Genomic DNA, 13,501 nt, shown 5'->3' with positions numbered 1-13,501 from the left:
TCCCAGTGCCTCGGACCATCGCAGGAACCGAAGACTCCGCGTGCTGTGGGATGACTTAGCACCAGTGGGAACAGAAAGATGCTGAGCTCCCGCTGCGGGAGCCGCGAGTCAGCCGGCCCAACTGCCCGCAGGCCTGGCCGTCTCTCAGTCCCGGCCTCGGGGAGAGGGGACGGCAGCCCATGACGTCACAGGACTGTGACGCGCCCCGGGAGCCCCGCCCCTTCGCGGCGCTGGCCCGGGGTCCAGCTCTCTGCGCCGTGACGTCACGGGTCCGGGCGGGCGGGTTTTGCGTCGGCCCAATGGGAGCAGCGCGCCGGCCTCCCCTTTAAGGAATGTTGTGACCTGACGTCACCCGGGTGAGTTACCTCCCCGAGCCGCCGCCGCCAGGCTCAGCTCGAGCCCCGGAGCCCTTGAGCGCGAGGCGCGGAGCCCCCGAACCTCAGACAGAGCCCCCAGCCGCGCGCCCCGGAGCCCCGGCCTGCGCGCCCCGCCGGGCCCGCGCGATGCCCTCGGACCGGCCTTTCAAGCAGCGGCGGACCTTCGGTGAGGCCCGGCGGGCGGTCAGCGGGCGCGGAGTGGGGGTGCCGCGACTGACCCTGACTGCCGCAGGCGACGTCAGCCCCGTGACGTCAGACTCGGGCTGGACCCCCGGGCGGGGAGGCAGGTTCTGGCCTGGGCCGGGGCTTCGCCTCCGAGCCCGGCGGGTGCCAGGCCCTGGGGCCTGACGGCCCTGGGGGCGGGGGCTCGGGGGGGCGGGGCCGGGGACAGGCGGGGCGAACGGCAAGCGGGACCTTTCTCGGCCTCACTGCCCGCCCGCTGTCCGCAGCCGACCGCTGTAAGGAGGTGCAACAGATCCGCGACCAGCACCCCAGCAAGATCCCGGTGAGTCCCGCCGCCCCCTCCCATCCCTACGGCTCCAGGCCCCGCCCGGCTCACGCATCCCCCGCCCCACCCCTAGGTGATCATCGAGCGCTACAAGGGTGAGAAGCAGCTGCCGGTCCTGGACAAGACCAAGTTCCTGGTCCCAGACCATGTCAACATGAGCGAGTTGGTCAAGATCATCCGGTGTGTGGGCAGCAGCAGAGGGGGCTTGGGTCCTTTTGGGGAGGGCGGGGCCCTTGCCAGCTGAGCCTTGAATCCCTGTTCTGGGGGAGGTTGGGAAAGGTCAAGGTCAGGACTGGGGTCAGTGTCAGGTCAGAGGTGAGGGCTTCTAGAAGGGTCTGGGATGGGTGTGAAGCCCCCCCCCCAGAATCCTTTTGGGGAGAGGTGGGGGGGGGGTCAGGGCTCCACCCACCCAGCAGCCAGGCCCCCTCACAGTTGGCTTACTCTTCTGCCCACCCCAGGCGCCGCCTGCAGCTGAACCCCACGCAGGCCTTCTTCCTGCTGGTGAACCAGCACAGCATGGTGAGCGTGTCCACACCCATTGCGGACATCTATGAGCAGGAGAAGGACGATGATGGCTTCCTCTACATGGTCTACGCTTCCCAGGAAACCTTCGGCTTCTGAACCCCAGTAGGGGGGGGGGTTGGCCTGGGAGTGCGGGGGGGCATGGGGGGATACCCTGTGAGGCTCTGCCCAGGGAGCTCCTGGCTCCTGAACTGAACTGCCTCTGCCCAGGATGGGCCAGGCAGGGATGCTGCCCCCCCCCCAGCAGGGGGCACCAACCACGCCTACTTTGCCCCTGGGTGGATCCTGGGCCAGTTATTGTTTGTTAGGGTTGCCCCCCTGGGTGCTGGCTGGGATGGGGGAGGGGGGAGGGGAGGGAACAGCCCCCAGCACCCCTGCTCGTGTGATTTGTCTTTTTTTTAGGCCCCTGCCCATCTGCCCCTCCCTCACCTGAGACGCTGCCCCCCCTGCCTGGACCTGCCCCCCCCCCCCAAGGACTGGCCCCTGGCTCACCTGGTCTTGACATGGTGTATGGATCTGTGGTCATTGTCCCTCTGCAGAATAAAGATTGCTCAGGCCTGCCTGGCCCTTTGCCTCCAGCTGCTTGGGGCGTGGGGCGGGCTGCCGGTGGGGCTGTCTCATGCCAGTCTGTCTCAGCTCGCCAGGGAACAGACTTGTGTGCTGTGGACTTGGGGCTCATTCTGGAAACCCACACCAGTGTGTAGTATACCGGGGTGGTGGTAGAGGCCAAGCCCACCCTTTCCAGTTCAGTGTGGGCCCAGGATAGATTTCCTCATAACAAAAAACATTTATTAAGTAGCCACAACCTAACAAATCCTGCTCCCCTGCTTCTTCCCCTATCCAGCATCACGGGGAGCACCCTGGTATGCAGAGCCAAAAAGGGGGGGGCGTCCAAGGCGAGGTGCTCCTGGCTACTCCCCACAGGCCTTGCTGCCAGCCATGGTTCCTCTCTGGTGCCAGAGGTTCATAACCCTGGACTCGAACCTCATTTGCCTGAGGACTCTGCTGGCAACTCTGGCTAGAGGGCTGGGCCCAGCTTCCGGCCCTTCCACCCCCTGAAGTCCATGCAGCCCTGTGTCCAGCCAGGCCTACTTGAGCACGAGCATGGCCTCTGTGCCGTCCTTGGCCGTCAAGTAGAGACCGTGTGTGAGGTAGTACTCCCGCCGCAGGAAGGCATAGAAGTAATCCGAGATAAGCAGGATCTGTGGGGAGAGAGAAGGTGTGAGCAGTGCTGAGGGGCTAGGCAGGTGTTGGGGAGACCCTGCAAGGTCTTGCCCTTTGGAAGTTGCCTGTACTGCCCCATCCCACCCCTGTGGGTTTATGCCCCCCTCCCAGCTCTGGTCTCTGAACACCAGAATGGTACCTGTGCAACCAGAGGCCCCTCCACCTCACCCCTTCAGTGCCCATGGGCTCCTCCACGGTACAGCTGAGCCCCTGTCAAAGCTGCTTCTCCCACTGGGAGCCCATACCCCCCATCTTCCTTCCAGGTGCTGAGGCCACAGAATCACCTGATACTTCCCCTGCCGGACACAAGGCTGCTAAGTCCTGGTGGTTCGATCTCCCAGACTCACTCAGATCCACCCATTTCTACTCGTCCTTACAGCTACCACCCTGGACAAAGCCACTGTCCTCTAAACAACAGCAGTCTCCTCCTTGGGCTCCCTGGTCCCAAGCCTCCCGCCCCCTACAACCTTCCTCCCTTTCCCAGTCCATTCTCCCTAGCAGCCAGAGCTTGCTTTTCAGGACAGATCTGGTCCCGTTACTTCCCCGCTGGAAAGTCCTCTAGGGCTCTTAGAGTGAAGATCAAACTCCTTTGGGGCCTGAGGCTTTGCGCCTGGTCCCTGCCCGTGTGCACGCCTCACCCTCTCTCCCGCTCCAGCCACACTGGCCTCTTTCCTCCTGCTGCAGGATCTCTGCTGTTCCCTCTGCCTGGAATGTTCTCTTCCCTTTCATCCAGTCAACATCTTACCCTCAGGTCTCAGGAAGGATCACTTCCTTACAGAAGCCCTCCCACACCCCCCCGATTGGGCCGTGACCCCCATTAACCTCTATTTCATAACACAAATTCATCCAAATTAGTTTTTCTTTCATCTGTGTGACTGCCTGATGACTGTGGCTCCTTCCCTGGACTGGAAAGGGTCCCCAGGGGTTCTGACACCCTGGTATCCACGCCCAGCTCAGTCTGCTTTCCCTGTATGGGCCACAGAATCAAAACGGCCCCAGAAGCTCAGGCTACCATCCCCCTCACAGAGGCCCAGAGAGGAAGAAGCACTGTCTTACAATCCCGTTACATGCCAAGACCCCCAGGGCCTGGGGCAGGAGGAGGGCAGAGGGGCTCACAACCCCAGGTCTCAGCCACGTAGAGGCCTCTTAGTCAATCAGCCCCAACCAGCTGTTGGCACAGATGAGAAGATGGAAGCCCAGAGCAGGGGAGCACCTGGCAAGGGTCTACAGAGCAGGTCAGAGGTTGAGCTGAGTCTGGGATCTTGGCCTCTGCCTCCCCCGCTCCCCCGAGACCCCTGTCCTGGGCAGCCTCTTACTCTGGCCAGAAAGAACATGGACGGGCCTGAAGGGAGAGCTGAGGACCAACACCAGGGCTGCCTTAGGACAAGGTCTTGCCACTTCATCAGAGGAGCCCATCTGGAAGGCTGATGGTCTCCATCTTACAGATGAGAAAACTGAGGCACAAAGGGTTCAATAGTTGGCCTAAGGCTACACCAGGAGAGCTGACCTAGTGGCCATGACCCCGCAAGGCGACGCACCTGGGGCCCAGTCTCACAGGACAGAGAACTTGCAGCTGAGGATATGAGTGGAGCAGACAGCCCCAGAGGCCTTGCCCCACAGCCACCTGTGGGGGGCAGTTACCGCAGCAAAGGCTGACCTCACATCCTGCAGCCCCTTTCTCACCCAGGCCCACGGTGCCCGGTCTGGGGATGGAGAGCCTGGAGCTGTGGCTGAGCAGGTGGGGGCTGACTCTCAAAACCAGGTCTGATGAGGGTCAAATACAAAATCACAATTGACAATGAAACAAACCAAGGCCAGTGACACACACCATCAGCTACACAAGGATTAGAAAGTCAAAATACTAGGTATCAGGTTGAACCATATGAAATGGCCATTTTTGCAGATCAAAAATGGTTGAATACTGGAAATTTCATACAGTTCAATCTAATATAAAACAGAAAAAAAATCAAGAAATACAAATAGTAGAGTACGCATGGTATTTAGAGGAACCAGAACAAATAACTCTAAGGCCTTAGGGAGCTATTCTTTTTCCTTACAATCCTTAACAATGTAAATTATGTATATGTATTACATTGATTAAAATAGCAATTATAAAAACAGCCAATAAATGACTGAATAAATAAATGAGGGAGAATTCCTTTTGGAATCCTTACAGAATAATTCCAAATAATATATGTGGACATTCCCTCTTCCAGGAGGTGGGGCTTAATTCTTGCCTGTGCCCCCCACCCCTTGCCTGAGGGTGGGCCGGATGCAGTAACTCGCTTCCAAAGAACAGTGCAGGGAAAGGGAAAATAGTAATTCTACACTGGAGAAACCCTGCAAACACTTTCTTGAACAAATGATGAAGGGTAACATGGGTGCGGGATCAGGGGGCTAGCATGAACCACCTGAGCATTCCAAAAATCCAAACCCCAGTCTTACGAGAAAAGCATCAGACAAACCCAAAGTGGGGACACTCTACAAGATACCTGGCCAGTGCTCCTCAAGACTGTCCAGGCCATCAGACCTAGGACAGAGTGAGAAAGTGGACAGAGGACATGGGAGAGACGGGACACTTTAATGTGGTCCCCTGGCTTGGATCCTGGTGTGGGGCATATGGAAACTTCCTGTAACTGAAGTTATTCTGTAATTTAAAAGTTTATTTAAGGGGCACCTGGGTGGCTCAGTCAGTTAAGCATCTGCCTTCAGCCCAAGTCATGATCCCGGGGTTGTGGGATCGAGCCCTGTGTCAGGCTTCCTGCTCAGCAGGGCGTCTGCTTCTCCCTCTCCCTCTGCCCCCCCTACCTCGCCAGCTTGTGCTCTCTCAAATAAAATCTTTTAAAAAAAAGTTTGTTTAAAAAAAGCAGTGTACCGGGATGCCTGGGTGGCTCAGTCGGTTAAACATCTAACTCTGATACCAGCTCAGGTCTTGATCTCAGGGTTGTGAGTTCAAGCCCTGCACTGGGCTCCACACTGGGTGTGGAACTTAAAAAAAAAGAAAATTAAGCAACGTACTACTGTTATTTGCAACAATATAAATGAACCTCACAAAATATGTTGCTGAAAGGCAGCTTTGGAAAATGTACATGTTAAGAGTTGTGTTTTTCATTGTATGTAAATTTCACATAAGAAAAATGTAAGTAAGTACTGAACTCGGTTAATGATATATATGCTGAGATATTTAGTAGGAAATGTAGTGATGTCTGTACTTCACTTTGAAATATATTTTAAAAATAAGATGGATTGAGGAATGGATAATTTGTGATCACAAAAGTATATAAAATGTTAATGGTAGAGTCTAGGTGGCAGGTATGTGGGTGTTCAATGTTCAGTCTTTCAAGTTTGCTGTGTCTGAAAATTTTCATGATGAAGTGTCAGGGGAGGGTGGCATGGAGAAAGAGCCCCATGTGCTGGCTTGGTCTGTCTGGAACCAAAGTCACTAGTCCTGACTGGGTGCCCTGCCCCCACAGAGAAGGCATCTTGTGGAAACCAGGCTGGCCGAGACAACCTCTTCTGACCTTGAGGCTTTCCATTTGGGCTAAGGAGAAGGGATTTCCCAGAGGCCCTGGGGTTCAGGCAACACAGCAGCTAGAGACCCAGAGCCCCTCTGCCCACTCTGGGCAGTGGGAGTTGGGCGAGGGGCAGTAGAAATAGCACGGGCGAATTAATGGCTGTGTGACCCTATGTAAGTCAATTTCCCTACCCTAAGCTGCATTTTCCACATCTGTAAAGTGAGTGATAAACTAGTTTACCCACAATAGTGGCTCCTAGTTCTTGCTCTGTTCCTCTTTGTTTTCAGAGACCTGAAGAGCAGCTCATTCTTTTTTTTTTTTTTTTTTTTAACACGCTCCACCACAGGCTGGGAAAACGGAGAGAAAGGGAAACCAACAAGTTCTGGGTGCTGCCCCGGGCCAGGCCCTTTAACAAGAAAGCATCAGGAGGGGGATAAGGGGCAGGCAGAATGGATGAAGGGGAGTGGGGGTACAGGCTTCCCATTATGAACAGGTCACGGGGATGAAGGGTACAGCACAGGGGGCACAGTCGGTGCGACTGTCGCAGCACTGCGTGGGGACAGATGGCAGCTACCCTGGTGGTCAGCACAGCACAACAGAGCTGTCGAATCACTAAGTTGTACACCCCAAACCAATGAAACATTGTGTGTCAACTACACCTCAGTTTAAAAAAAAAAAAAGCATATCACTGACTCTTCACAACATTCTGGGCTAGGGTTTATAACCCCCGCTTACAGATGAGCAAACTCCAAGGTCAAGGGTCTTGCCCAGGGTCACATGCGGGTAAGGCAAGCTTTAGGCTGCAATGCTAGTCCTGCCTGAGGCCCGAACCTTAGTCCTGCTCCGTCGCCCCCATTGCCTCTCTAAGGATTCTGGGAGGGGTGAAAGGACTGCACCCACACATATGGGTCCTGTTATGGTCCCATGCTAACCCATGGTCTACACTGACACCCCTGTTGAGGCTGCACTACCAGGTCCCAGCCCTGTCACTTAGCCTAGAAGACCGAGGGTTTTTTGGAAAAAGGCAAAAAAAGTATCCGAGACCTTGGAGCCAGCGAAGGCTGTTAATTCAGTGTGTCCAGAAGCTGGGGGGCTCAGAACAGCAACCTCAGCCGACACTGGCCCCTGGGCTGCAGCAGCTTCCCAGAGAGGCAGGTGCTGTCACCGCAGGCATGGCTTAGGCTGGAGATGCTGACCCCTGACGGCCAACCTACCCTTGGGGGAGCTCACGAGGTCGTCACCACAGGCGATCGAAGCATGGCACCTCTGCCCGCACTGCCTCACACCTCGGAATATGGGAGCAGAAGGGGCTGATGGTCCACTTGTGGGGCTCGACGGGCTTTGGTGTGACCCAGCTCAGGCCTGAATGGACACGTGTGGGAGGTGATGGTGGAGAAACAGAGCTCCACCCTCTAGCTCTAAAGACGCAAAACAATGGGAAAATCACTGGACCCCCGTCTCAGGGTCTGGAAGGTCACAACATAAGATGAAAATCGGGATGATGGTAATTGTCATCTAGGTGGCACTTTTCAATTCACAAAAGCTTTCCCCACCCAACTCCTTACGGAGTCCTCACAGCCATCCTTCTAGGCAGAGGAAACAGAAGCTGCTATCACCTCTCGCCAGGTTTCAACAGCTCCAGATTCCGGCTCACACCCTTCACCTCTTCCCCTCCCGGTGCGATGAGGTTTTCCAAGCAGCAATGGGCTCACGGTCATCCTTAGCCAAAACCCATGGGCTCAGCCCGGTCCTCAGCATGACAGGGCTCACGCTGTCCAGCGATGTACGCCAGGCCCGCAAGACGGCCTTCCGCACCCGCTCGCTCCCATTCTCCTCCCCACAGGTCTCACCACAGAGAGCCCAGTTAGCTCCTACCCGCCCTCAGGCACCCCATGTACAGGCTGCCTCCCTACAGAAGCTTCCTTACCCACTGTGACTCTGAGCTCCCCAGCTTTTTAACCCCATTCACAGCACCACCGGGCCGCCCTGGCCCTGCCTGGCTCCTTTTCTTTCTCTCCCTCAGACCATGGGCTCCTACGAAGCAGGGCTGGATCTCACTCACTGCTAGCAGAGTGCTTGGCACATAGCAAGTGCCCAATATATGCAAATAAATTAATTAGGCCCAAGGAGTTATGAGACTTGCCTGGGCCAGCGAGCCAGGACAGATGGGGCTGGGAGTCACTGCAGAGGCCGGGCCTCCAAAGCCCAGGCTTTCTGCTGGCCTTGCCTCCCTATATTTAGCTCAGGCTTTTCCTGTCACTCTGGTTGTAGGCAGGGAAGGGCCTCTGAGAACCACACTTGGGATGCTGAGCGCCGAGCTAGAAGTTGGAGGATAGGAGGGACAAAGGAATGAACGAAGACCTGGCAAAAGGCCACCAGTGCAAAAGGCAAAAAGCAGGCAGCTGGACGAGGACAAGGGCTACAGCCTGAGCCACAGGCACCTCCTGCCAGAAGGAACACCTCTTCCCACATGCAGACTCAGGATCTTGCAGCCAGGACTACACAGACCCACGGAATGAAATCTGAAATGGGCCCTGGCTGTCCACAAATGGGGGCTACACACCACCCCACCACTGATGATCTGCCCCAAATGTCCCCAAATATTCACCTCCTCACTGGCCCATTCCCCGGAACAACACACCAGACCCACCAGAAGGTAATCCCAGGAGACAGGACCGTGCTTTCACGTGTGGAGTAAATAAGCAAGTTCTGAGCAGGACCCAACGAGAGGCTGGCGCCCAGACCCCAGGGCTCCAGGCCTCCCTGGAGACTGAGAGCAGAATGGCCAAAGCAAGGCCAGCCTTGGGTCTACAGGGTCTGCACTACGAAGAGAAGGGATCAGAGCTGGCATCTCAACGGTGGGGAGGCAGCAGCTCATGGAATGTTCCAGACACAGCTGGGACACTGTTTTGGACAGTGGGGAATCTATTTTCGACACGGACATAGAATAGGAGTGGGGCTCCCAAGGACAGCCACAGGGGAAGACAGGAAGGGGGCTCTGGCTCCAACCCCCTAGGAACCCAAGGGCTTGCCACAGGCCCAGCTCTGTCCTAAACAGATGCTAGGACTGGGCGGTTAGGGTACACAGGATTATATGAGATCACTGGTCATAAAAATGTGGTTTTAGATCCCAGCTCATTCCACTTACTCATCAATGAACAGTCACTGAATGTTCTTGGTGCTGGGGATACGGTTGTGAGCAAGATAGACCAGGGCTGCCCTCAGGGAGCCCCCAGTCTAGCAAGGGGGCGCGAGAAAGAAGAGCATGAGTAAACACCCCCCTCAGAGCCTGGGGACTTCCAAGCCTCCGCTTCCTCACTGGTACCAGGCAAGGAGAGTACTAGTGCCTCCTTCAAAGGGCTGTCACAAGGACTAAGTGAATTCCTTATGATGGAAACAAAGGAAAACAGCTTACGGGGCCCCCAGGAGGGGAGCAGCTGCGTCAACTGTGGTGAGGGGCTTCCTTCCTATACAAACAGGGAAAGATCGCCAAGATGTTTTATTAAAAGGAAAAAAGTTGTATTTTCATCATGATGCCAATAATAATCAAACACACACACAAATACAACCCTTCTCCAGGAGCACACAAGGACGCGTGAACACCAAGGAAGGGTTCAGAAGGCCACAGAAGCACGTGATCCAGAAGATTAAAGGCATCATATGGGCCCAGCCCCTAGTAGGCACTCTGTAAACATGAGCCACTATTCATTATAATTTTAGGAAGAGATTTCTCATGTTCCCTGTTTTTAAGATGAATGGGGGTGAGTGGGATGTTTTATCTTACTCTTTAAAATAAGCTAAATTTAGATACATGACTTTTTTGTTTAAGTAGGCTCCACACCCAGCATGAAGCCCCACACAGGGCTTGAACTCACCACCCTGAGATCAAGACCTGAGCTGACACCAAGAGTCGGATGCTTAACCAACTGAGCCACCCAGGTGCCCCTCAACATATTACTTTTGGTTTATATGTAATCTTTGAGGACTGTTTTTCATTCCGCAGGAGAAACGAGTTTAAAAAAAAAAAAAGGAAGAAGTTTGTTCACCTTCCTTCTGTTCGTTGGTCTGAATGTTCCCTGGGGTTTGCTCTGGATCTCCGAAGAGCAAGTCACCAGTGCTACTTCTCATATCGACATACGAATAATGGCAACAGGACCCACACATGCCCAATCCTCTCAACACCCACTCAGGCTGGGTTATCAAGCCTGGTTTTAAGAAAACTGCAACCCAGAGAAGTCACTTGGGGAAGGTCACACAGTGAGGAAGTAAAAAAGGACCTCAATCAACCAATCTATCTCAATCCCTCCTTCTCCCCAGCCTTTCTTGTGAGCACACGCACACGCTCGCACACACACACCCCTCCATGGATGTTTTACTGTTGTCATTTCCTGGTTACTGACTCGGAGGCACAATTATAATTAACAAATGATCCACGCCACAAGCTGCCAACAACTTAATGGCCCCAGGGGAAAGGATGGAGCCTAAGTCACTGGTTTACCTGCCAGTAGAACTAAGAATTTATCAACAGTTTGTTGTATAACAGAGTGTGGCACTGACCGACTCAAACAGAGCAGGACTTAAAATCTGTGGGTCAAGATGTTCTCCACATTCAGTTCCGCACCGACCAGTGACAGACCAGGCTCTGGATGCCAGCTGCAAATCCATGCTCATCTGGTTCCCAGGACAGCTCTGGTCGGTCTTGCCCAGGGAGGGGAGACGGAGGACCAGGGGAATTTAAGGTATAGTCCCAGCTAGAAGAGCTGAGAAAAGCCATCCATGGGACTGAAGACATGTCCCCAAATGCCATGCATCTCAACGGAAGCACTGAGTGTAGGTCAGATGGAAGCAGGGGCTGGCTTGATCAGTGGAGGACATGTGGGGGCTTCCCCAGCTACAGAGATCAGGTTCTGGCAGAAGCTGGAGAGGAGTTAGGGACAGAGCTGCTACCCACTAACCTCGGCCGGTGGGGGCCACGTGGCCCCCCACCTGCCCACCTCCCAGACCTCTTATTCTCCATGTCTGGAAGGCCCAGCTGCTACTCCTTGCTCCCCAGGGCTCTCCCGGACCACTCACAATAGGAAAGGTGACTCTGTTCCCACTAGTTAGATTCCTCCAGTGGTTACTCTGCACACTGGGCCCCTAACCACGCCATGCTCTCCCTGGCCATCTCCCTGGCCGTTCCTTCATTTGGCAACCGTCTGCTGAACAACTGCTGCATGCCAAGCACAAAGCCGGTAGCTGGGGTCCTGCAGTGGGAAGGACAGACCGAGCTCTGCTCACACGAAGCACACAGGCGAGTGGGGGAGGCAGAGAGAGAAACAATAATATAAACTTACAAACCGGGCGAGCGTTAGGAAGGAAACAGACGGGCTAAGATGGAGGCAGTGGAGCAGGGGAACCTCACGGAAGGCCTTTTTAAGGAGGGGACACTTAATAGTTACTAAAATTCTAACTGTCTCATATTTGTGCTCTGTGGCTCCCAACCCCGAGGCAGGTGTGTCTAACCCTCCCAGGGGCGCTCTTCTGCCTCAGTCAATGCTCTGGGACAGTGACAGGACTTGAGTGACTGCCTTGATGAGTAAGTGCCCCCATGTGACATGTCCCTTTAGTGATCTGGCAGCAGCCACCACAGCGCCCAAACACAGCCAGCAGTCCCAGAAAACATCTGACCTGACAAAGTTGTCTGACTCAAGAGTCCAGACCCGAGGTGGCCGAGGACACAGGTGTGTGATGTCTGCACAAACTGCCAGCTGATGGGCACTTGGGCCAGACCTGGGAGGCCTGGAGGTTGGTATGACCTGTCTGAAGGGCAACGTGGCAGTATCTGCCAAAATGCACAAGGCACATGTCCTCTGACCCAGTAAATCTCACCACCTGGAGTCCGTCCTGAGAAAACCCTGGCATGTGTGTACGAGCTTATGCGGAGGGATGCCCAGGGCTCTTCCATTTATAGCAGAACAACCAGAAACAGCCTCGATGTCCATCAGCAGAGGCCTACCTAGTCAAATCAATCAAGGCCCTCCTGCCCACGGCCTCTTGCAACCAGTATCAAGAGGAGGTCATCAGGTGAAACACTGCAAGTCCGAGAGCAGTGGCCAGAGTAGGAGGACATATCTTCGTACACACGGACAAGCTCGGCACGCGTGCACGCGTACTAACAGCGGTCGTAAACGCACAGACAACATCTGCAAAGGCACCCCACACCGATCCCAATCATGACATCTGCCCTGGGGTGGGAAGAGACAGGGACCCTGGTGGCCCTATCTCATTCCATATGCTTCTATTTTGTTTCTTTTCCCAGCAATAATGAATGCATGTATTACTCATCTGATTAAAAGTAAATTTTAAAAAGAGATTAAAACTTAAAGGTAAAAAGACAACGCCAAGGGCTCAGCCTGGTTTTTCCCCCACAGCTCAGCCACTAACTAGCACGCTCCATCTAGCTGGCGTTTCGTTCCCACCCCCAGCCCCGTTCTCCAACAGTCCAGTCTCTCCTGCCTTCGACAGCCCCTGAGCACTTGCGAGCATCTCCCCTACCACTGATGGAGACCCTTCCCTCACAAAGCCACAGGGGAAAAAGCTGTTATCTGCCAAGTTCCATGAAGACCTCGTGATCACTGCCACTGTATTCCTGACCCACCCCTGACACTCATGACCGGACAAGCTGAGGCCTAGTTCAGTGGAGCGTTTGCCAAACTCCGCAGAGGCCCAGGGCGGCCCGATGCCCTCACATGCCAGCCATCACTTTCAAAGGATAATTAAAGGGATTACAGCAAGACAGAAGGGCCGGAACAACCTTCTGGATTTCCTTGAGTATTAGGCTGAATCCTGCACATTCCTGTTGACGTCGGACACGGGCGGAGCTGAGCATCCAGCATGAATAAACTTGTGTGTGACAGAACGGACCCCCCAGCACGGTCCTCCCCAGGCTACAGAGCCCTCTGTCTCTCTTCCTGCTGTTCGCAAACCAGGATAAATAGCTGGGCTGGACATTAATTGTCCAGAAAGGTCCGTGCAGGAAATACCAGACCCATCACTCATTGCGAAAGCCCAAACTCCTGCCCTCTTCCTTCCCAGCAGCTAACCTTGGAGGCAAGGCTCTCCCGGGGGACCATTCACTGGCATCATTAGTCTCTCCAGTTCGCCTGGCTTCCCATCCAGTCCATCAAGCACAGGAAAGGCTTGGCTGTGCCAACAGCAATTGAAATGGTAAATGGTAAAACTGATTCTCATCGGACCCAAGGAAGATGGAGCTGACCTAAGGGAACTTCAGAGAAGTCTGCTGGACCACCTGCAGCAGAATCTCCGGGAAAACGTATTAAAAACACAAATTCCTGACCCTGTTTTCCATATCT

At 54.7% G+C, this 13,501-nt stretch overlaps 2 protein-coding genes across 4 annotated transcripts in view; one reads left to right on the top strand and one right to left on the bottom strand.

The window, feature by feature from the left end:
- The first annotated feature begins 333 nt into the window (after positions 1-333).
- MAP1LC3A (microtubule associated protein 1 light chain 3 alpha) lies at positions 334-1,973 on the top strand. Its single transcript, XM_045806527.2, has 4 exons — positions 334-543; positions 827-882; positions 959-1,065; positions 1,344-1,973. Exons 1-4 carry the CDS (start codon positions 504-506, stop codon positions 1,504-1,506), a joined length of 366 nt encoding a protein of 121 aa, XP_045662483.1. The 5' UTR covers positions 334-503; the 3' UTR covers positions 1,507-1,973.
- Positions 1,974-2,170: 197 nt separating this feature from the next.
- PIGU (phosphatidylinositol glycan anchor biosynthesis class U) overlaps positions 2,171-13,501 on the bottom strand; it is a 79,952-nt gene continuing 68,621 nt past the window's right edge. For 2 of the 3 annotated variants that reach the window (XM_045806489.2, XM_045806507.2), the window contains one exon: positions 2,171-2,609. In XM_045806489.2, the coding sequence (XP_045662445.1) occupies positions 2,254-2,609 (356 nt within the window). In that variant the 3' untranslated portion in view covers positions 2,171-2,253. The remainder of the gene's footprint in view (positions 2,610-13,501) is intronic. The other variant, XM_045806499.2, reaches the window with a different exon arrangement.

Source organism: Ursus americanus, chromosome 22 (assembly GCF_024610735.1).
Source record: "Ursus americanus isolate L20-20 chromosome 22, mUrsAme1.1.p, whole genome shotgun sequence".
NCBI classification, from domain to species: domain Eukaryota; kingdom Metazoa; phylum Chordata; class Mammalia; order Carnivora; family Ursidae; genus Ursus; species Ursus americanus.
This window is presented reverse-complemented; position numbering and strand designations above follow the sequence as displayed.